Raw genomic sequence first — 21452 nt, 5'->3', positions numbered from 1 at the left:
ATATTAACAAAAATGTTATTCTGCCTATATGTGCATCGCAGTATTGCATGTATTGGTTGTACGTCGGTATGGTGTGCGCTTGGACCGATTTGTGCATAACTATACTCCATTCCATACATAGCAGTCAACGCTGTGGAACCTACGCAATAAGTTCGGTCAAGAAAAGTGATCACTCCGCGCGTTCCGTCTATGCTCAACACTCTCTTCTATGCTTCGCTGGGCGTTCCGTCCATGCTTTGCTGCGTGCCGAGTTTGACGCTTCCTGGCGCGCAGCGAAGCGAGCTGGGCCACACAGCACACCAAGGCAGCCAAAGCGAGAATAGATAATACAGATACATTAGAAAAATTAGTTGAAAGCTTCAACGCACTCATGGAAGGGCCGAATGAAATAGTCGAGCAAATGGAACACATCCGTGGTGCCCTCGCTGACCTATACCAAAGGGTGCGCTCCATGGAAACGAACACCCAACCAATAGAAACTTCGGCTTATCAAAATACGGTGGTACCAAACAGATCACACCCCAACCCCAACACGTCTGGTTCAACCTTTGGCACCTGACGACACACACATTCAACAACATGGCCAATCACTCTGAAGCTTTTAAAATCTGGCAATAGAACTGTAGGGAATACGCTCGCAAAAAAAGCCCCCTTACAGCAATATATTCGCGCCACAGGTGACGCACCACATGTAATTCTCCTACAGTAAATCAACAGGGCTAACCCTACGCTCACAGAATATAGCGTCATAGTAGAAACGTGTGGTCGTAACTGGATAGCAACGCCTTATCAGTAGCAAGCTAACCCACATTCAACACGACCTCAACGTACCCAGTAGTAATTTGCAACATATCATGACCGAAATAATTCCTAGGAACTCCAAAGCTAAAAGCCTATTTGTTCTTAACATTTACAGCAGCCCCAAAGACTACGCACACAGATTCAAACTAATCCTCAAAAAAGCATGTAGCAAAGCAGGTGATAACCCACTTGTAGTCGCCGGAGACTTGAACGCTCCCTACAGCATATGGGGCTGCATGTATGACACAACTAAGGGCAAGCATCTGTGGCCAAGCGCAACCGAACTAGATTTCACCCTCGCCACAGACCCGGCATTCCCTATCAGAACAGGCGTCGTGTCTCTGCATGTAGAGACACGACGGCCGACCTGTTCTTTGTCAGGAACGCCACTGAATTCCGCTGGCGTAATCTCCTCGGGGATCTAGGCAGTGACCACTGCATAAACTAATTAACGTTCCCAATAGCCACACGAGTCCCTAAAGTTCACACGTTCGTCGATTGGGCCAATTTCAGAGAAATCAGAGAAAATGGGCTCAAAGACCAATTCACACCCACACTAGAACAATGGGTGAAACCGATCAAGGATGATATCAGAGCTGCCACCTCGAAAATATAGACAGACCTGCCTGTAAATATCGTAGACAGCCACCTAGCCCACATGCTCGAAGCCAAACAGTCACTCACATCCAACTGGAAGGGACAGCGTCTTAACCGCTGGTCAAGAAAAAAGATTTCGTTGCTTAACAAGCAAATAGAGGAATACTGCGCTAATTAGCTTTCGAAGCAGCAGTGGGACAATGTCTGCGACGCCATCAACGGGCATATGCCGAACAATGGCGCTTGGAACCTGCTTAAACACCTTTAGACAGCACTAGCACCAAATCTAGCCAGCATCGCGCCATATATAAGGCAACCCACGTGGCGCTACAGAACTCCACTCCCAAAGACCTCATTGACACGCTAACCAACAAATATTTATCGCTGGCTGGTGCTAACAGCAACGGCTCATACACCACCTCTACGGGCGCGGATAACCTGGAACTAGATCGAGAGTTTGAGGTGGAGGAAATTCGTAGTGCCCTTCACAACCTCAATAGTAAATCAGCCCCTGGCCCCGATGGCATTAGCAATAAAACACTTAAGAATCTAGACACAGTGAGAGATAATTTATTTGAAAAAAGGCAGAGAGGTCGTCCTGAGCTAGCACGCTCTAACCTGCTACTCTGCACAGGGGGAGGGGTAACGGGGATATAAAGGTGTGATGAGGGATGATGATGACATAGAAAGAGGGATGCACAACGGTGAAAGCAAGTTCAACATTCTGTTAATAGACATTCAGACATGTCATTCATGAAGCCACCCCCGAGTTACAAACCTTGGCTGTGGTCACTAGTTCAAATGAACCTTCAGATAAAGGCGCTGAGATGAAGCTGGTGTGTGGGCTTCTCCTCCGTCAGAAGCACAGGTGTCAACCAAAAGCTTTACAAAATGGAAAGAGCCGTGATAAGCGGCTGCAGTACGGCAAGCACCTGCAGGGCACCTTTAGCGGCCAGATTCTCGACACCGCAGAGAATCGCTCGCATTGACTCTACCAGGTGCTTCAGCACATCCTGAACGATTTCCTTCTCATTATGCCCATCTCCATGATTTCCCGATGTGTCGCCGGTTTTATTGGCCCTGTCATTCTTGCCTTCTTGGCGCAGAGGACCACTACGGCCGGTTGTCATGGCGGTGGGTCTAGAGGGCAGCAAAGGCCATTCCGTGTCTATATCAGCTCGTACAGAGCAATATTCTCCGTGTGCCCTCATCGACCTTCAATTTGCTGTAGGTGTGGTTACTGTACTCGATGCAGACACAGGCAGAGGTGGTCGTGGAGCCTGCGCCCCGCTATGCAGTTCACGGAATCAATCGAATATCTTGCCAAAGAAATCAACTCAATTTGGAAGCAGGGCCATATCCCCCCCCCCCCCCCCCCGAATGGAAAACATCCCTCACCGTCCAATACCCAAGCCCGGCAAAACTCCAAGCATAGATAGATTATCTATGCTGGGGGTTTTGGGGGACCGATCTCACTCACCTCGTGCGTTGGTAAGGCCGCCGAGCATGCCATTCTCAACCACCTTACCAAACACCTAGAAAAGAGAGGGACGTACCCACACGCTATGATTGGCTTCCGGGCAGGGCTATCCACGCAGGATGCTATGAAGCTCATCAGGCATCAAATCATCGTCAACCACTCCAGAGACCAGAAAGCTATTCTAGGACTCGACCTCTAGCGGGCATTCGACAACCTGTCACACTAATATATTCTTAATACCATCTCCAACCTCAACCTGGGTCCCAGATTACACGCATATGTCAGCTCATTCCTAGCTTACAGGACAGCAACGCTTAATGTTAGCGGACTAACGCCGCAGTTCCTAATGCTAGGCAACAAGGGAATACCACAGGGGTCCATCATCTCCCCTACCTTCTTCAATCTAACCCTAATAGGCTAAGGCAGGAAGCTCAGCGCCATCGAATTAAAGCATCAAGTATACAACATATGCTGACGATGTCACTATATTGTGTACGGTAGCAGCGACGGCCACATTTAATCGACATTACAAAGTACTCTTTATACGATCGGGGATTACCTAGAGCCCACGGGACTCCAATGCTCCCCAACGAAGTCACAACTTCTCATTTATACACCAATTAGACCTGGACCCAAACCAAAGGGCTGAGTCTACGCAAAAGACCGGGAAATCAAACTTCAGACTAAAATGAATGATTCTCATAGTCGAGTCAATCAATGTTCTAGGTATGACAATTGAGGCCAATGGCGCCAATACCAAGGCGGTGAACAAGCTTATCACCAAGAGAGACAATCACCTATAGACAACAAGGTCTCAAAGAGGACAATTTACTCAGGCTTGCACATGCATTCGACTTATGCCACTTCACATATGTGGCGGCAATGCACAAATGGAAACCCTCTGAAAACGCAAAGCTAAATATCCAAATTAGAAAGATCACCAAGCAGGCACTGGGTGTCCCGAGCTGCACGAGCACGCAACGCCTAATGCAGCTTGGCACACATAACGCAATCGAGGAGATCGCAGAGGTGCAGGAAAGAGCTCAGTTGGCTAGACTGGCGGGTACCAGGTCGGGCCGTGCACTTCTCCAGGAGTTAGGCTTCGGCGAACCTAAAATCAACTCACATCACGCAGACATCCCGTTAGACATGCGTAAACGCTTCGAAGTCAAAACGCTACCTCGCAATATGAATCCGGAACACAACACAGAAAGACGACCATAGCCCGGGGCGCTAGTCTTCTCGGCAAAATTCATAAAGAAAACCAGAGAGCTTTTTTGTTCATGCAGCAAGACACACAGACAGACAAGCTTTCACGGTAGCTCTCGTGTACAACACGGGCAAGACCGTCAACCAAGCCACGGTTATCACAAACAGCCCAGAGATAACCCAGCAGACAGCAATCGCCCTGGCGTTAACAGATCCCCGGAGGCCACACATATACAGTGATTCTCGTGGCGCAGTGAGAGCCTTTCAGAAAGGTGTAATCTCGCAGCAAGCCTCAGACATCGAGAAGGTCCCCCTAAATCTTGACGAGATGGCCCATAAGAGCGCGCGAGAACTAACCCTCTGCGGCGCCGCCCTCACGGGTCCGAACCATCTCCGAGAGAACAGGGACGTCCCACTCACATATAACGAGCTCACTAAACACTTCTACCTCAGCCGAAGAGAATTTGCCACACAACATCCAACACTCAAGAGACCACAAGCACTCACTTTGAGACTACTTCAAACCAATACATCATCATCATCATCATCATCATCATCATCAGCTTATATTTATGTCCACTGCAGGACGAAGGCCTTTCCCTGCGATACCCAATTACCCCTGTCTTGCGCTAGCTGATTCCAACTTGCTCCTGCAAATTTCTGAACTTCATCACCCCACCTTGTTTGCTGCCGACCTCGACTGCGCTTTCCTTCTCTCGGTATCCATTCTGTAACTCTAATGGTCCACCGGTTATCCATCTTACGCATTACATGGCCGGCGCAGCTCCATTTTTTCCACTTAATGTCAACTAGAACATCGGCTATCCCCGTTTGCTCTCTTATCCACACCGCTCTCTTCCTGTCTCTTAACGTTAGGCCTAACATTTTTCGTTCCATCGCTTTTTGTGCGGTCCTTAACTTGTTTTCATTTTTTGTTAACCTCCAAGTTTCTGCTCCACATGTTAGCACCGGTAGAATGCAATGATTGCACACTTTTCCTTTCAATGACAGTGGTAAGCTCCCAGTCAGGATTTGGTAGTGCCTGCCGTATGCACTCCAACCCAATTTTAATCTTCTGTAAATTTCCTTCTCATGATCAGGGTCCTGTGTGAGTAATTGACCTAGATATACGTACTCCTTTACAGACTCTAGAGGCTGACTGGCGATCCTGAATTCTTGTTTCCTTGCCAGGCTATTGAACATTATCTTTGTCTTCTGCATATTCATCTTCAACCCAATTCTTACACTTTCCCGGTGGAGGTCATACCCCGCATACCAACCAATACGTACCCCACACCCAAACGCCAACACTACTACATGGCGGAACTATTCTCCTATAAACAGTGCGTGAACTGTAAGGAATAACTTAACCTCAAACATATGCTCTGGCCGTGCGACTGAACCACCAGTGCCGATTACACTCAGGACCTGGCCAAGTTCGAGGCTGCCATTTGCAGTCTGGATCTGGTTGAACAGCTTTGGGCAGTGCAGCAAGCCCATGACGTGGCCACGAAGCTCCGTCTTCCGGTCCCGACGTGGGATTAGCCCTCCTATGGGTCACCCCATAGCCTTGCAGGACCCAATAAAGTTTTCCATCCATCAATCGTTGCGCGCCAATAGAGTTCGCTCGCGCGAGCATGCACGTGAGGCTCCTCTCGACGGCTTGCAAATAAAGAACCCGGAAAGAACAACAAAAATAAATATTATCTAAAACAACGCATTAGCAACCGTATACCACAGTGTGTTTGTTTCTAAGGATTAAAAGTTGTTTCAGTCAATACTGAGCCTATATAAACATTATCGCCCAAGCACTCTGTAGTGATGGTTAACCAGCGAAGCTGAAACGTGCAGCTCCGGTGTTTATCACTGGGTTAATTCCTAAGGTATATCAAAGTCTTTCTGAATTATTTGTTACGTCTTTGCGTTTATAATGGGGTTACACACACGTTTGGCTGGGACGGAGAAAACGACGTCACTGACGGTATGCCCGCAGTCCGCCGTTGTCGCATTGCCGCTTGCGATTCTTCAAAGTTAAATTGCGTCAAAAGTAAATATGTCCGTCACGTAAGACAATGAATGGCTCATACCCCGTAAACGCGGCCTCCCCATTACGACGACAGAAAAGAAGTGAAATTCTACGCTGGAATGATGAGCGGCAATGGAGCCAGCTGTGGAAGCAGACGACGACGCTCGAGCCATTGCTGATGATGGTAGTTTCTGCGTACAGGCGATGGATGGACGAATCGACTAGCCACATACAGCTTCGTTGTTGCGCACAATTGCGGTCAAAAACATCGAACTATATCCAAGTGCGAACGAAGCCTCTGTAAGAAGTTTCTCTAGCCTCCACAGCGTTGACTGCTTTGTATGGAACGGAGTTATGCGTGCAGGTAAGCACTTAAAGTACACAGCAACATCCGCAGGACAACGGATGTTCCTGTAGCTCGTGCTGTGTCCCGTCCCGTCCAGCGCGATGTCCTGTCGCTCTTGTTGTGTCTCGTGTTCGCGCTGTTTACTCACGCATATTCCACATAGTTTGTTTAGGAAATTCCGTTATTTATTTTATGCGGGACATGAATGGGAACAGCATTTCGAACTAAAAAATGATAGTTAAAAAGATTAAACAAGCGATATACACAAGGTCATGCGAAGTCTTGCAGAGAACTTAGGGACGTTAAAATTTAAGGATGCTGTCACTAGGCGGTGGCCGATAGTTCCAGATAAACATACCAAATAACGACGAAAAATAAGCAAATGTGTTTGCCTGATTTAACCATGTGCATCAGTGTGTGCATGCTCTAGGCGTTTAGCTATATGAAAGTGCTTAAAGTGAAAATCGTAACATTGTGGGTAGTAATTGTGAATGGCATCTAATTTTCTCAAAGGTTGGCATCGTTGAAGAAGGGGTTAACATGTGGCTGTAACGAAACAAAGAAAGTCGCAGTTTCGCCTGAAAATACAGCGATTGCAAGGTATTCGACTGTTCCACGAAATCAGGTTCGTAGCTTTATGGGCAATATAAATTGCAACAGACATTCGCTTACAAACTTCCCAAGCGTGTTGTCACGCGCCAAAAATACACATCTGTAGAGTTCACTCGATGAACGCGAGCACTTGCAGTCACGATGCTACCGTGATGAAGAGCGCCGGCCGCGGGGAGCGTGCGTGCAGGTCCTAAAGCATAAGTTTTGGGCGGCCGCTTCCTTCACGATTTCAACTGTGCCACGCCTCTAACACTCGGCAGATCACATGACCTTCAACACTGGCGCGCATCAAGCCACCAGCCATCTCGGCTCCCGCGTCACATGGTCGCCCTGTTACCCACAGCAGATCACGAGACCTACAACACACGGCTGACACGGCGCACGGGCCTCGCATGCGCCGTTCTTCTTCTTCTTTCTCGGATTTTACGTCCCAAAACCAGTTCTGATTGTGAGGCACATCGTATAGAGGAGGGCTCCGGATGAATTTCGACCACCTGGGGTTCTTTAACGTGCATCGCCACCGCGATCGAACGCACCTACTATGTCCGTATAATTGCTGTTGCAATGAAATACCGAATTTTGACACAGTACAACTATAAACATGGTGGCTTCGGTGCCACTATAAGCATTAGATTAGTACTAGAGTGTTTTAGCTTGTCCGGTAATCCGGTTAGCGCAGGAAGACGGCGTTTTAACAGAGGGGCGTAGGCGTAAACGTGAGGTTGGTAAAAACTTTTATTAAGTGTCCTGCAGATTGATGACCCGGAATCAGGTCTTCCACGCCGGGACATCCAGGCCTTGCCTGCTAGACGGCCCAGATTTGGTCGGCGAGCTTGGAGCTGTGCAGGAACTGGCTGCATTTTTTTTTTCTCCTAGCATCTATCATGCGCTTCCAAAGTACTAGAATAGCGATGTTAGTCTTTAAGGAGGATATAGGTAAAAATACTTTTTAACGCACTTTGTGTAAAACCAAATTTATAAATCAAACGAATTTTCGCTTGACTCATTTTTAGCCACGTCCGTCCGTCCGTCCGTCCGTCCGTCCGTCTGTCCGTCCGTCTGTCCGTTTATATATTTATCTATATATTACGTTCTATTTGTGAGCGTGATAGAAGAAGCACTCATGCACTCTTCATTTTCTAAGGACGTTTTTGAGACTCGGTGCTCAAAACTTTCGCTGCTCAATCAAGCATTATTGGGTATTACTGTGACCGCCTGGGTTTCTTCGCTAAATTTCTCTTTTGTCGAATTAAAGAAATGCTTCTCAGGTGAAAATGTTATTGGCTCTTACGGCACAGTTGCTCTTTTATGAAGTTTAAGATTTGATGGAAGCCTGTCTGGTCACGATGAAACATTGATACCCTTCCCACTTGCTCGTTCATAGTCGCGCTGTAAAGTTCAAACTTAAAGCACAGTTCTGATAGTCCTGAGTATATTTAAAACCTATGCTAAGCCTTCGAACGACTATCAGATGCTATAAGGAGGAGGAAATGACCTTTATTAATAAAAAAAGAAACTAAAGCTCTAGTCCGGGCCTCATTCGTAGACTCAGGCCCTGGCCCACCATAGTCTTCAAGTGCTGCAATAGCAGTGTCCACCATGTTTTTTCGCACGTTCGTGACGCAGTGGCGCACTCCTCCCAGCTGTTGGGAAGCTTGTTTGGAGGTAGCATTTAAAGCATCATGTCCTTGAAAGTGGAGGTCACGGGGGACTTCCACAAAATTTGTTTACTGCCATGCTAAAGTGCGAAATGTTACTCAAATCATCTGCATGGTTTGTGTGCTGTCGTGAACGTTAAGGGCTCAACATGCGTCATCACTTTCATTTTATTCTTTCTTTTTCTTTATTTTTTTATTTTGCGAGAAGATATGCATGGACATCAAAAGTGGCAACTGGACGCGCGAATTTGATGACGAAGCAAAGTGTCCTTACGCCTACAGCGGCGATCAGTGGATTGGCTATGAAGATGAAGAAAGCGTCGGTCACAAGGTGGGTGTAAATAACGCAAGGCGCCGATCAGCTCACAACTTCGAATAAGTTGGAAATTCCTGTTATTATACGATAAATGAACAAGTGTGCAATCACGGCTCGCTGTGGTAGAGCGTATCAGATTTTTAAATGAGTATAAACGACAGCGCTGTTGTTCAGCCATGTTAACTCACATATAAGAGCTTTATCTTTATTTTTTTTTGAATTGGCTATTACCAGTAAGTGGTAGTTGCCGCAATTTCGTGTCTCCATGTGGTTTGGTTTTCTTTTGCTTTGCTGTATTAGGGGTCCACCTTTTTTCATTATGGTCATTGAGACAGATTTGTAATAACAAAGACTTATTAATAATATTCATTCATTCAAAAGAGTTTATGAAGCTTAGCGTTTTACATGTTGTCTAGAGTAGTATTTCTGAGTAACTGTTTTTCAAAAACTAAAATTCGCGGTTTTCTTTTTAATTATGTATTTCAGCATAGTCTAGAAGTGTTCGATTATAAAAGCAGCGAAAAGCAGAGAAATATTTATTTATTTATTTATTTATTTATTTATTTATTTATTTATTTATTTATTTATTTATTTATTTATTTATTTATTTATTTATTTTACGTCGTTACAGATGGACTTCATTCTACGAGAAGGTTATCGTGGTGTTATGGTGTTTAACAACGACCTGGATGATTTCCGAGGGCTTTGTGGCCCCAAGAATCCACTTATGAGCGTCATCTTCAACAAGGTCGGACAAAAGGCACTCAAAGAGCTTAGGAATCGAACTGTAACTCAGCGACCAGAAGCGACTACGAGGTCGAACGTCATACCGTAGTCGACGAGGAACTTTCATTCTACAGACGACATTGTCAAAGCGCGTTCCTGAAGCTTATAAAATAAACTGCAAGTTCGTGAATAGATTGATTGATTGATTGGTTGATTGATTGATTGATTGATTGATTGTTGATTGATTGATTGATTGATTGATTGATTGATTTTACCGTCTCAAAGCAAGCCGGGGAATGTAAGAGAACGTTTGTGTTTTTAATTCAATTAACATTCTTAGTGTACTTCACACGCTTGCATGCTGTACTGGGCATACTATCTATCTATCCATCTATCTATTTACCTATGTCGCTAACTGTTTTCCCGCCAACCTGGGTCGCTAGCTAGTCCATGGTCGAATTGTTAGCGCATCACACTGCTGTACTGAGGGAACAGGATTCGACACCAACCGTTGAACCAACTTGGATCAAAGGGTATGTGGCATCTGTACCTATGTGCCTCGCCTCAACGAACCTCTTTCACGTCGACATGGATCACTGGGAATGCGGAGTTGGGTATGCGGGATTGCGCGTGTCCCGCTCTTCAACGAATCTCTTTTGATGGCGACTTGGAGCACTCGTTATGTGCCATTAGGTATGCGCCGCTTTTCAATGAACCTCTTCGATGCCTACTCGGCTCACTGCCAGTACAGTGTGGGCCTCTCTTCAGTGAAACTGTTTCACGCCCACTTGAGTCAATGGGTATATACCGCTCAGTTTTCGCCGCTCTTCAATTAACAATTTACAGCGAAGCTGTATATCGCTAGGTTCTGACCAAAAGTGCGTGCATCGACAGGGCGCGTAGAAAAAAGTCGCGTCGACAAAATTGAATCCCCAGTAGCCTATGTATGTAGGTTCCTTAACATAATAATAATCAATCAATCAATCATGCTTATGTAACGTGCCCAGGAACAACCCTAAGGTGTGAGTGCTGGCGCACGCATACATTACAAACCAAAAAGAAAACACTGCAGGGAAATATCATAAAAAAATAAATGAATAAAAATAAAAATTACGAAAAGAAGAGAGTACCGACAACAAAGCGCAAAGTAAATACAAAAGAAAAGGGAGGAAAAGGGCACTTGAACAATGCATGAAATTATAACACAAGGCGAAGCTCGGTGAAGAACGATGACAAGGAGTTATGAAAGATATCAAGATCACGAAAGTAAGCGTTATAAAGACTGTATTCTGTGGACAGTTGAGTGTTCGTGATGACGAGCAGGAACATAGAAAGGTCTATGTTCTCTGGTTTGAAAAACTATGGTGGCCGCTTCTGGTGCAGCACGTCAAGAACGTTCTGGGCCAGGAGGCATGAGCCTACCAGGAGGCCCGGACTTAGGCTTTAGTTCCTTTGGGGCTAATAAATGTTATTTCTCTCTCTCTCTCTCTCTCTCTGGCGATCTTGCGTGGGATACGAAACATGACACAGCTGAGAAGTTCGGGACACGTGAGGTTACCGTGAAGGAGTTTGAAGAGAAACAGAAGGTCAGTGCGATTACGTCGGTCGCGAAGTGAGGGCAATGACAACAATCCAACAGTGCTAGTACAGGGTGCAATGTCCAGGTTTGCAAAGCGGTGATTACATATGCTTAGAAACTTTTTCTGGACACGATCTATAATGTCACTGTTGGATCTAGAAGAGCCATTCCAGACGACCGACGCATATTCGAGTTGAGGAAGACATATGGTTGTGTACAATTTGCGGAACGGTGTAGGAGACTTGAATTCCCTCGATAGTCTGCATACAGAACCAAGAGAGCGCATACCCCGCATTGCAACACGTTCAGTGTGAGCCGAATAGTGTAAGGTTGCATCAAAAAATACACCAAGATCATTGATCTCGCCGACCTTATACAACGGCACAGAATCTACAGAAAAAGAAAAAAAATACTTGCTGGTTTGCGTGTGAAAGTCATGACTTTGGTCTTAGCAGCATTCAAGGTAAGGTTATTATCATTGCACCATTTAGAAAAGGAAAACAGGTCAGACTGCAGGGCGCGACAGTCATCAACAGTTGGAATTTTCTTTAAAATCTTGATGTAATCGGCATATAAAGGAAAGAAGAGTTCAGAATAACAGAAAGAACGTCATTAATAACAATTAAAAAGGAGTGGTCCTAATACTGACCCTTGAGGGACGCCGCTAGCTGCCATGTAAGAAGAAGACGTTTGGCCATTGACGTTAACATAACACGATCTATCAAGAAGATAACTGCGCAAGAGTTTCACAACTGACGAGTCAACATCAAATTGCGTAAGCTTGATCAGAAGCAGCGAGTGGCTGACTTCATCAAAATCCTTGCTGATATCACTGTAAATCGTGTCAACTTGCCTCCTTTGAAGTACCGGCGTGGAGATCTGTGTCATGAAACTTGCGAGATTTATGATAGTGGAGCGGCCGGTGAGAAATCCATGCTGATTCGGAATGAGCGAGTTCCTCACAGTAAAAGACAATATGGTGTGAAGAGCAAGCTCAAAAATCTTGGACGTAGCACAGAGAAGAGAAATTGGGCGATAATTCGAGACATCTGATTTACATCCAGACCTAAATACAGGAAAAACACGAGCAGTTTTTCACATGTGAGGGAAAGTGGAAGTAGTCAAAGAGTTATTAAATATAGATGTCAATACTAGAGCAAATATACTGCCGTAAGCTTTTAGAATTGCGGAGGTGATGCCATCAGGGCCGCTGGATAGGGAAGGCTTCAAGCGCTTAAGGCATTCGTGGACAAGCTTTCCATCAAACAACACCACACTAGATGTAGGAACAGTCGTGTGCTGCTGACTGACACCAGCGTTGAAACCTGCATCTTTATATAAGGAAGAAAAATGGGCTGCAAAACAATCCGCGACTGCTTGGACTTCTGCCCCTCTAAAGTCAAGTAAGCGAAAACCCTCTCCACGTTTATTGGAGCTCTTACGGATATACTTCCAAAATTCCGCCGCCTGGTCGGAGGGGCTCTTTTCCAAGAATGCTATATATGAGTCTTGATCCCACAGAGAGCCCGAAAAAAGCGGAATTCTTTTCTGCACTCATTAGGCAACGGAACTCTAGATTTTCGGTCTGCGCGATCTTTATGCTTTAGGGCAATTATCAGTTCAAACGAAAACCAGTGGGGATATCTAGAGCGTTTAGGCCTGTATACTGGGGAATGTATTTGCGCATACTGCTCAAAACAAGCCCCGTAAACTGATCTACTTGGTCATTAACATTGCTTTTGTCTGTAACCAGTAACCAGTCGGTGGTGGACAAGAAATTATATAAACCAAGATAATCACCACGCTTGAAAGCAAAGCGTGGGGATTCATTTACGCCACTGGAGAAGCTCTGCCTCAGTGCTGACACAGAGGCAGTTATCTTTAGTGGCGAATGAAACATATCGGTACGCACAAGGAAAATTTCGGAACGAGAGACATCTAAAACTTGAGTATTCGAGATGCAAAGATCTAAGACGTTGCCACAGGAATTCGCGATCATGTTATGCTGCTGAAGGGAGCAGAAGGACAGAAAGTCCAACAACAGGCTGTTTCTCTGTGTAATGATTGTGATGAGAATATCTAAGTGTGTTCCAATCAATACCTGGTGTATTAAAATCACCAAGAAAAATTACTTTGTGCTTACTATGGCAGGATATTACACTTTCAATGGAAGAGATGACCTCATCAAACAAAACAGGGGAAATATTAGGCAATTAACAAAATATTAACAATTTTTCACATCGGGCTAGGCTGACTTCTTGCCATATCGACTCCCGTACACTTTCTATACCGATGCGTCGTACACATCTCAGCGAATTGTCAACTGCGATCAGTACGGCACCACCTTTTTGTTGAGATCCACTGAAGTCCCCGTCACTGCGGAAGACGTTGTAGTGCGGTGGAAAGAAGTCTGAAGACGAAATGTCACCACACAGAAAAGTTTCAGAAATAACAAAAATAGGAAAAGAAGATCAGATTACATCGCAAAAAAATTCACGTGCTTTGGTGCGAAGTCCACGAGCGTTTTGGTAAAAAATGTCCAAATTACACGCCACTTTGATCCTTGCGGGTTATTTCAGTAGCATGAATCATGTCATCGTGTAGCACCCCATGGAACGGCTTGAACAAGTAATCCATTGGCCACATTTACGGGTCGTTCAGGCACTTAAGGGCTTCATCATCGACGGCTACATGAAAAGAAGAATACGATTGATATTTAGTTCTAAGTCGGCGGCAGGAGATGGGAGAAATATTCAAGGCCTTTAGGTGGTTGGTCAGGTCGGAACAGGTCGTTTCAGAGCTCAAATTAGACACAAAAATAGCCTTAGGTCGGTGCGGCCGTTGAGCTACAGATAATGTCGAAGTCTTTCGGACTCCAACCGAGGCAGGACTCTCGTTTTTTGTGTAGTCTCGGATGCTTTTAGAGTGGACGAAGCGAAATCACGTGGGGAAACGGCATCTCGTCGTTCAGCAGTGCGTTGTAACACAGGTACATCAGCTCGCGTTGAGGCAGGAGTAGAAGAAGTAGTAAGGGTAGATGACTTTACGGAGTCGACAGGCGTCTTCACAGGCATGGCAGTTGCAAGTCGCGCAGGCAACGAACCTGCGCTCGAAGGGAGGCGACGGCTTGGGTCTGTTGCTCTACGTCGCGGGAATGGACCTTACGAAGGCGTTCATTCTCCTCTCGCAGTTGGGAAACTTCGCTCAGGAACGAGATTCCCTCCAGCGCGTCGAGGAGGAGACGACGCAGACCTGCCATGCCACCGCCAAGGTCACCCGGTAGGGCACAAGAGGAGAAGGGGGAGTCAGTTTGGGAAAGGGAAAGCTGCGGGGAGCACGCCTTCGGTTCGTTGTCGCTAGGCTTAACACCCTGCTGATTTAACTCACACAAATTGCAGCAAAAGGAGCGCGATCCGGACTTCAAAAGTTCCAGTTCGTCGTCTGGCCAGGTCACACATTTCGCATGCACACGTTTTTCCACACTTTTCACAGCCAAAGAACTGCTGTTTTCCGAAACAAGGGCACGAGCAGAGCAAGCATGCGTCCTTACTGGGCGCCATGCCATGATAATAATAATAATAATAATAATAATAATAATAATAATAATAATAATAATAATAATAATAATAATAATAATAATAATGCCTTTATTTTTGTCCTATAAAAATACACGACCTAACAAAAGTGTCAAACCATAAGCGTAAGTGTCATAAGTGTTAAAACCAGTGATGGACACCATTACGTCACACCAATCTCCCAATTGAGGTGGATGAAGGAGGATTAAAGGGGAATATGGTGTATTAAGGAGGATTAGGGTTGATTACGGTGGAATAAGGTCGATTAAGGTGGATGAAGGAGGATTAAGGTGGATTAGGGAGTCTGTCTTGATGCTTTAATTGCATATGTATAGTCACACATATTTATAATTTCGTAATTATATACGAACACATAAAAGCTTCGTTGGTCATCCTCCTTCACAGAGTGGAAGGGCACAAAGTTCTTTTTTTTTTTTTGACACCTACTTGGTGCCACTTAGTATGTACTGCTTTTCAATGGCTAAAAATCATTTAAAATTTATCCGATACTTGGGCGGTGTCTAACGCACGTCATACATATTGAGAAAAACTTGTCTGAACGTTTTTTCACCCAAGCGCCACGCGTGAACTTCGCAGCAGCACCGCTGAATGCCGCAGCGTGTTCAGTGCGATGCGGCGAGAGAGCAATCCGTCTGCACGTACACGCCTGATGCATAACGCTTATCTGCGGCGGCAATACGGTGTGTTGAGACATTGCTTCAATGCTAATCACATTAACATCACCATTCATCGTGAAATGTGTTCTGCTGGAACTTTCAATGCGCCATTACGCGAAAATCCGGCGTCGTCGGCGGCGTGACCGAGCGATGCTACCAAAAATGGCCGACGGCGCAGAGTAAAAACACATCAAAAATTCTTGGATTGACGTCAAATTTCTAAGGGAGGTTCCAGTAAACAAAGTAAATTAATGGCTTCAAAAGGAACATTTGGTACATTTCGGTCTAGGTAGGAATCTAACCCGGGCCTGCCGGGTGCGAGACGAGCCCGCCTCCCCCGACGCCACATCGGGTCCATGGTTCCGGCTGACTAAAGGTGTGCCTATAGTGCGCGCGTCATTGCAGACGTCAAGACGCATTTGCGCCGTCCACATTTCGACAGACCTACCATTAGACATAGAGGATGGAATAGCTTGAAATAAAATTCATCGTTCTGCAGCAAAGTGGTGCGAATGTATCTGGTTTGTGACCAACGTACGCAAACACGCACACCGAATCAGCAGAAACAACTTAATGCATGTCGAAAACCTCAGTCGAAGACATTTCACCAAACAGACTATAATGCTGTCGCATTCCCGCATGTAAGCAGTCTTAAGTGTCTCTACCGAATTTCTTTTTAACATGTATCTATTGCTCTCAGTACCCCAGCGTTGATGTTCTTTTCATTCAGCTTTAATTGTAATGAGGCCGTTGCCATCCGGAATCGAACACACGTTCTCTTGATCAATGCCATTTTGAAAACTAGACGCCTTTTGAAGGTCACACTTATTTTAATCATACTGTCAACCCTCTGCTGAGGGTTCTTACAGGGAGGGTTTTAAATACAGACACACCATATATACAGGTACATCAAGCAGAAGCGAAATCACAGAAATACGTGTTTAACAATTTTTCAAATTCACAAACATCACTGGCATTTGCCACAAAGCTTGGTAACGCATTACAACGTTCAATCACGGCAGGGAAAAAAGAATAGTGGAACACATCACTGTGAGCAAAGTATGGTCGTAAAACATATTGGTTATTGGCACGACTGCTTCGTTTCCTTGGGAGTTGCACGTACTCATCTTTGTTAATTTTCAATTGTCCATGTAGTATCCTGAAAAACACTTTGAGCCCATTCTTTTGTCTTCGTGCTTCTAGTGTTTCCAGTTCACAGGACTGCAACATCTGTGTGACGGAATCTAATCGGCGGTACTTTGCGCATATGAAGCGCGCAGCACGACGCTGAACTTTTTCTAACATTGTAGTCATTGCGTTCGGGTGGGGGCTCCAGATGACTGAGGCATATTCAAGTAAAGGCATAACAAAAGTTTTATAAGCTATCAGCTTTACATCTCGCGAAGCTTGATCTAGTTTTTGCCTTAAGAAACCTAGTTTCTGATTCGCTTTCGGACACACATTTTCTATGTGCGTATGCCATGTCAGATTATGCGTGACTGTAACACCCAAATATTTAAACTGGTTAGCACGAACTAACAAATTACCACCGATGTAATACTTAAAAGGCAGAACGCTTACTTTTTTAGTCATATGTGTGTATGTTGATTTAGAGTAATTTATTTTCATGCCCCATAAATTACACCATTGGCTGAAATTTTCTAAACAACTACTAATTCTGAGTTGATCCTGAACATTGGTTACGGTAGAATAAGTTCGGCAGTCATCTGCGAAAAGCTTCAGTATCACCGGTTGTTCAACAAAGGCGGAGATATCGTTGCTATATATATATATATATATATATATATATATATATATATATAAAATAAAACAGTGGACCCAATACCGATCACTGAGGAACACCTGAAAGCACTTGCAGTGGACTCGAGAAACTGCCATCTAAACTGTATGGTCTGCTTACGATCACTTAAGTATTTATTTATCCAGAGCACTAGTCTTTCATCGATACCTAATTCTCTCAGTTCTCTCGATATCTAATCCTCTCATCGCTTATCATGCAGCACTTTATCAAAGGCTTTTGCAAAATCTATACAAATGACGTCAATCTGGTGCTTCTCGTCTAAGGCTGCAGCGAGATCATGAACCACTTCGATTAATTGTGTAATGGTGGATAGTCCAGCACGGAAGCCATGCTGGGATGAGTAAAGTAATCTATTCTCTTCTAGAAATTTTAAAATGTGTTTTGCGATGATGTGCTCTAGAAGTTTACAACTGATACATGTGAGTGAAATGGGATGGTAATTATTTACAAGTGTGCGATCACCGCCTTTGTACACATGTATAACTACGGCCCTGCGCCAGTTACTGGGTAATGAATTTGTATGTAATGATTTCTCGAAAATTATCGTTAAGTAGTCGAACATCCATTCAGCATAGCGTTTCAGAAAATCAGGACAAATTACCCTGTCGGGTTCACTAGATTTTCTTGCATCTAAATTCAGCAGAAATTCGAATACTCCCTCTTGTTTGACTACGAAGATTTTCCATTGGATAACGTATAATATACTGTAAATGCTCGCCTGTATTCGCGTTTGTATTGTTAGTAAACACAGATTGAAAAAAGTAATTGAAATGTTCGGCAATGTCCGCACTCTTTGTTAACGTTCCAGTGCCTTAATGCGAACTTTATGCTTGTTTTATTATAACAACTCCAATTATGTCTGCGTCATCATCATCAGCCTATATTTATGTCCACTGCATGACGAAGGCCTCTCCCTGCAATCTCCAATTACCCCTGCCTTGCGCTAGCTGATTCCAACTTGCGCCTGCAAATTTTCTAACTTCATCACTCCACCTAGTTTTCTGCCGTCCTCGACTGCGCTTCCCTTCTCTTGTCTGCGTAAGGATCATCAAATCAAAAGTGGAGGCTTTATTGGTGACATTCTTTAGGTCGGAAGACACCAGAACTAAAGCATTCATAGCTTGCGCCATTCAGTGGCTATTTATTTCATCCTTTCTTTCTCGCATACATTTCCGAGCTTTGCTAAACAAGCAACCACAAGCACAAGCAACCCAGGCAGCATGAACTAGCCTAATAAACGCAAAGTTAGAAAAGAGGTATTGTATGCTCGCGACAGCGACGTTTCCTTCATCTGAGTTCACTGGCTTGGGAACAGTTGTGCCCCATCATCGGCGATACATGCGAGGTAATAGCTTACAAATCATAGCCGAAGGCAAAGACCTCAAGTTACTGCTCCGGTTGGCGAAAGGAATTCCGGGGTTTTCCAGGCTCACACACCAACACACCTACACCCTCCCCCCCCCCCCCCCCCACACACACACAAACAAATGCTCATAAACACAAACAAGCAAATACAAATACAGGCACACACACACACAGGCAAACAAGCGCGCACAAAGAAAGCTAGCAATAGCACCACCACTTTCCAGGCCGGCCTGTAGTTAACTCGTGTAGGTATTTCTACGGTCGGTCATTGCGTGTGTGCACGCAGACGCGCGTCCACCATGGCCTGCGCTCTCACCCCGAGCAAAGAAAACAAGTCGCTCTGCCCAGGCGTCCTCGATCTCTCGTAACCTTGGGGAAAGCACGCGGCTTCCATTCTCTCCATGCCGACAGCGGAGGAAGGGGGGGTGGACGGCGACGGCTCGGGAGATCGCGCGCTTTTGCAGGGGCCAGCACGTGTGGCTCCCCTGGAGCACGCCGTAGACAACGCGACCTAACGGAAAGATAGAGGGATGCGTCTCGCTGTAGCATCCGGTTTTTGAAAAGGGAACTTCTATCGTACGCGCCATAGCGCGACGCCTGCGGACTGTCTATCCGTTCGGTGATTCTGTCGAGGCGCACGCACCTATCTCTACTCCGCAAGCACGCGCCTCTGTTTGAGCGTTGCAGCCTGGAGGAAATCCTTGTCGCTTGTTGTGGGGTGTTTCTGTTACGCCCATTAAACCGCTTCTTTCGTACCGCTCGTGCAACGCCGTCGACGCCTGTTTTGCAACTCCCTATATACGAAGGTCGCTGGACGCTCGGACGTGTCAGAAGCGGCTTCCTCGGTGAGTAGGACGCATCGTCGTGTACTCCTTGTTCTTCGTGCATGTCATGTCCGCGCGCGCGCGCTTTACAAAAGACGCTAACTTTCGACGCGCGCACGTGTAGGTTTGGCAAGTTACCTTCGCCGCCGTTGACAGCTCCTCCGCGGGCGCGAAAGGTGTGAGAGCAAACGAGGGAGCGTGTTGAAAGTTGGCGCCCAAGAAGAGTTTCTCGCCGAGTATTTTTCGGCCGTTTAAACTTGCATGCTTGTCACGCTGATCGGCGGCTGAATGCGAATAAATGAGCGCTCGGCTGGTGGCAGCCCAAGTATTGCTGAACACCCTGTCGAGCGAAAAAAACAAATTTATTCTTGGTGAAGTTTTATTTTCTCTTCATTTTATCACCCGTCTTATGCCTTCAAATTTCATGTTTTTTTGCTTGTTTGTATGCTACAAATACCATTTTGTTCAATTTTCGACGTACGTTACGCTAGTGAATTATTATAGTTTGTAGTTCATATTATGTAAATGTAGGTTACTTTCATCTTTTTTTTTACTTTCTGATTTTTGTTCACTTGAGTAGAACATAACGAAATCGCAGATCTGCTACTAACGACTAAGTACATTGCGCGTGATTTAACCGAATTTATTTGCACTTTCAGGACCTCCACGATGTTTACCGTTTTCTTCTGTGGTTTTCTGCTGGTCCACATAGTTCCGACTGTTCGCCCAGGTAAGCCCTTCACCGAATTTAACTATTGCAAAACAGGCTGCCCGAAGTCAGTCGACAATTGTCATGAAGGTAATATTTCAGCGGCCGAAATGTTGGCTACTGCTTCGCAATGTCATAACGCATGGTTTTCAAGCCTGAGACCCAGCACTGTCGGAGTTAAAAGATATCCTTGATTATTTTTGGTAAACATTTTACATTTACAGTTCAGCTTAGACAAGGCTAACAGGCTATGAAAGCTACCAAGTGAAATCACCTAACCCATAGAACAGTTAGTTTTCCCGGAAGAACCGCGAATGGTGCGCAATGAAGTGTCCGGTATTCTACTTACGTTTCTGCGCGAAACTGGACTGATCGAGGCGTGGTGATATCTGACGTGGGAAAAAAAACGCTCAGGTGAATAATTTAACGGCCAAGTGTGCCAGTCTAGTCCTACCTATAGCAACATCATTACCACCACTTGTGTCCGCGCATATTTAGATGCACACAAAAGGTGCAAGCGAATAACCACCGGAAAACTGGGCCAATAGTTACAATGCAGTTCGCATGACAGAATGGCTTCTATATCAAGAGGCACCATCAAATGCCGATAGGTTCATTAGTGCAGCCGAATGGCCAAAAAACAAGCAGTTCTTATGAACAACATCTCTATAAATTCAGCCCTTTGTATCTCGTGAATTGCGTAACAAAAACCATAACTAAACTTCCAGAATGGTAGCACGACAGGAAATCCTCAATCATAGCAAAATAAGTGACGCTCATGGTAAATACCTGCTTCCGTACTATTTGTCCGTCTTGAGAACAATGCAAGCCATTGTAAACAAGGAATCACGATTTCGGGTTTCCCCCGTGCCGCATCTCTAGTGTGCGTTTATTTGCTTATTCCTGGAGCATCCTGATATGCGCACAATGGTTTCAGTTGAGTTAAATGAGCGCTAGCTTACGCTCTGTAATGTAAGGTGCCCCAAAAAAACGACATAATGAGATTTACACATTGGAAAGCACGAAGTCCAAATTCAAATTAATGTATCAAAAAAAAAGAAATGATTGTGTTAATCTTCAGTGGTCCAACATCAGTTCACGTTCACGGAGTACGAAACACGGGGCGAAGT

At 45.2% G+C, this 21452-nt stretch overlaps 1 protein-coding gene across 1 annotated transcript in view; it reads left to right on the top strand.

Annotated features, from left to right (window-relative positions):
- LOC119440492 (probable chitinase 10) overlaps positions 1-21452 on the top strand; it is a 160746-nt gene that overhangs the window by 94599 nt on the left and 44695 nt on the right. Inside the window, 5 exon segments of the mRNA XM_049662940.1 lie at positions 8938-9060; positions 9677-9879; positions 14541-14654; positions 19467-19634; positions 20273-20343. Of these exon segments, the coding sequence (XP_049518897.1) occupies positions 8938-9060; positions 9677-9879; positions 14541-14654; positions 19467-19634; positions 20273-20343 (679 nt within the window).

Source organism: Dermacentor silvarum, chromosome 2 (genome assembly GCF_013339745.2).
Source record: "Dermacentor silvarum isolate Dsil-2018 chromosome 2, BIME_Dsil_1.4, whole genome shotgun sequence".
NCBI lineage: Eukaryota > Metazoa > Arthropoda > Arachnida > Ixodida > Ixodidae > Dermacentor > Dermacentor silvarum.
This window is presented reverse-complemented; position numbering and strand designations above follow the sequence as displayed.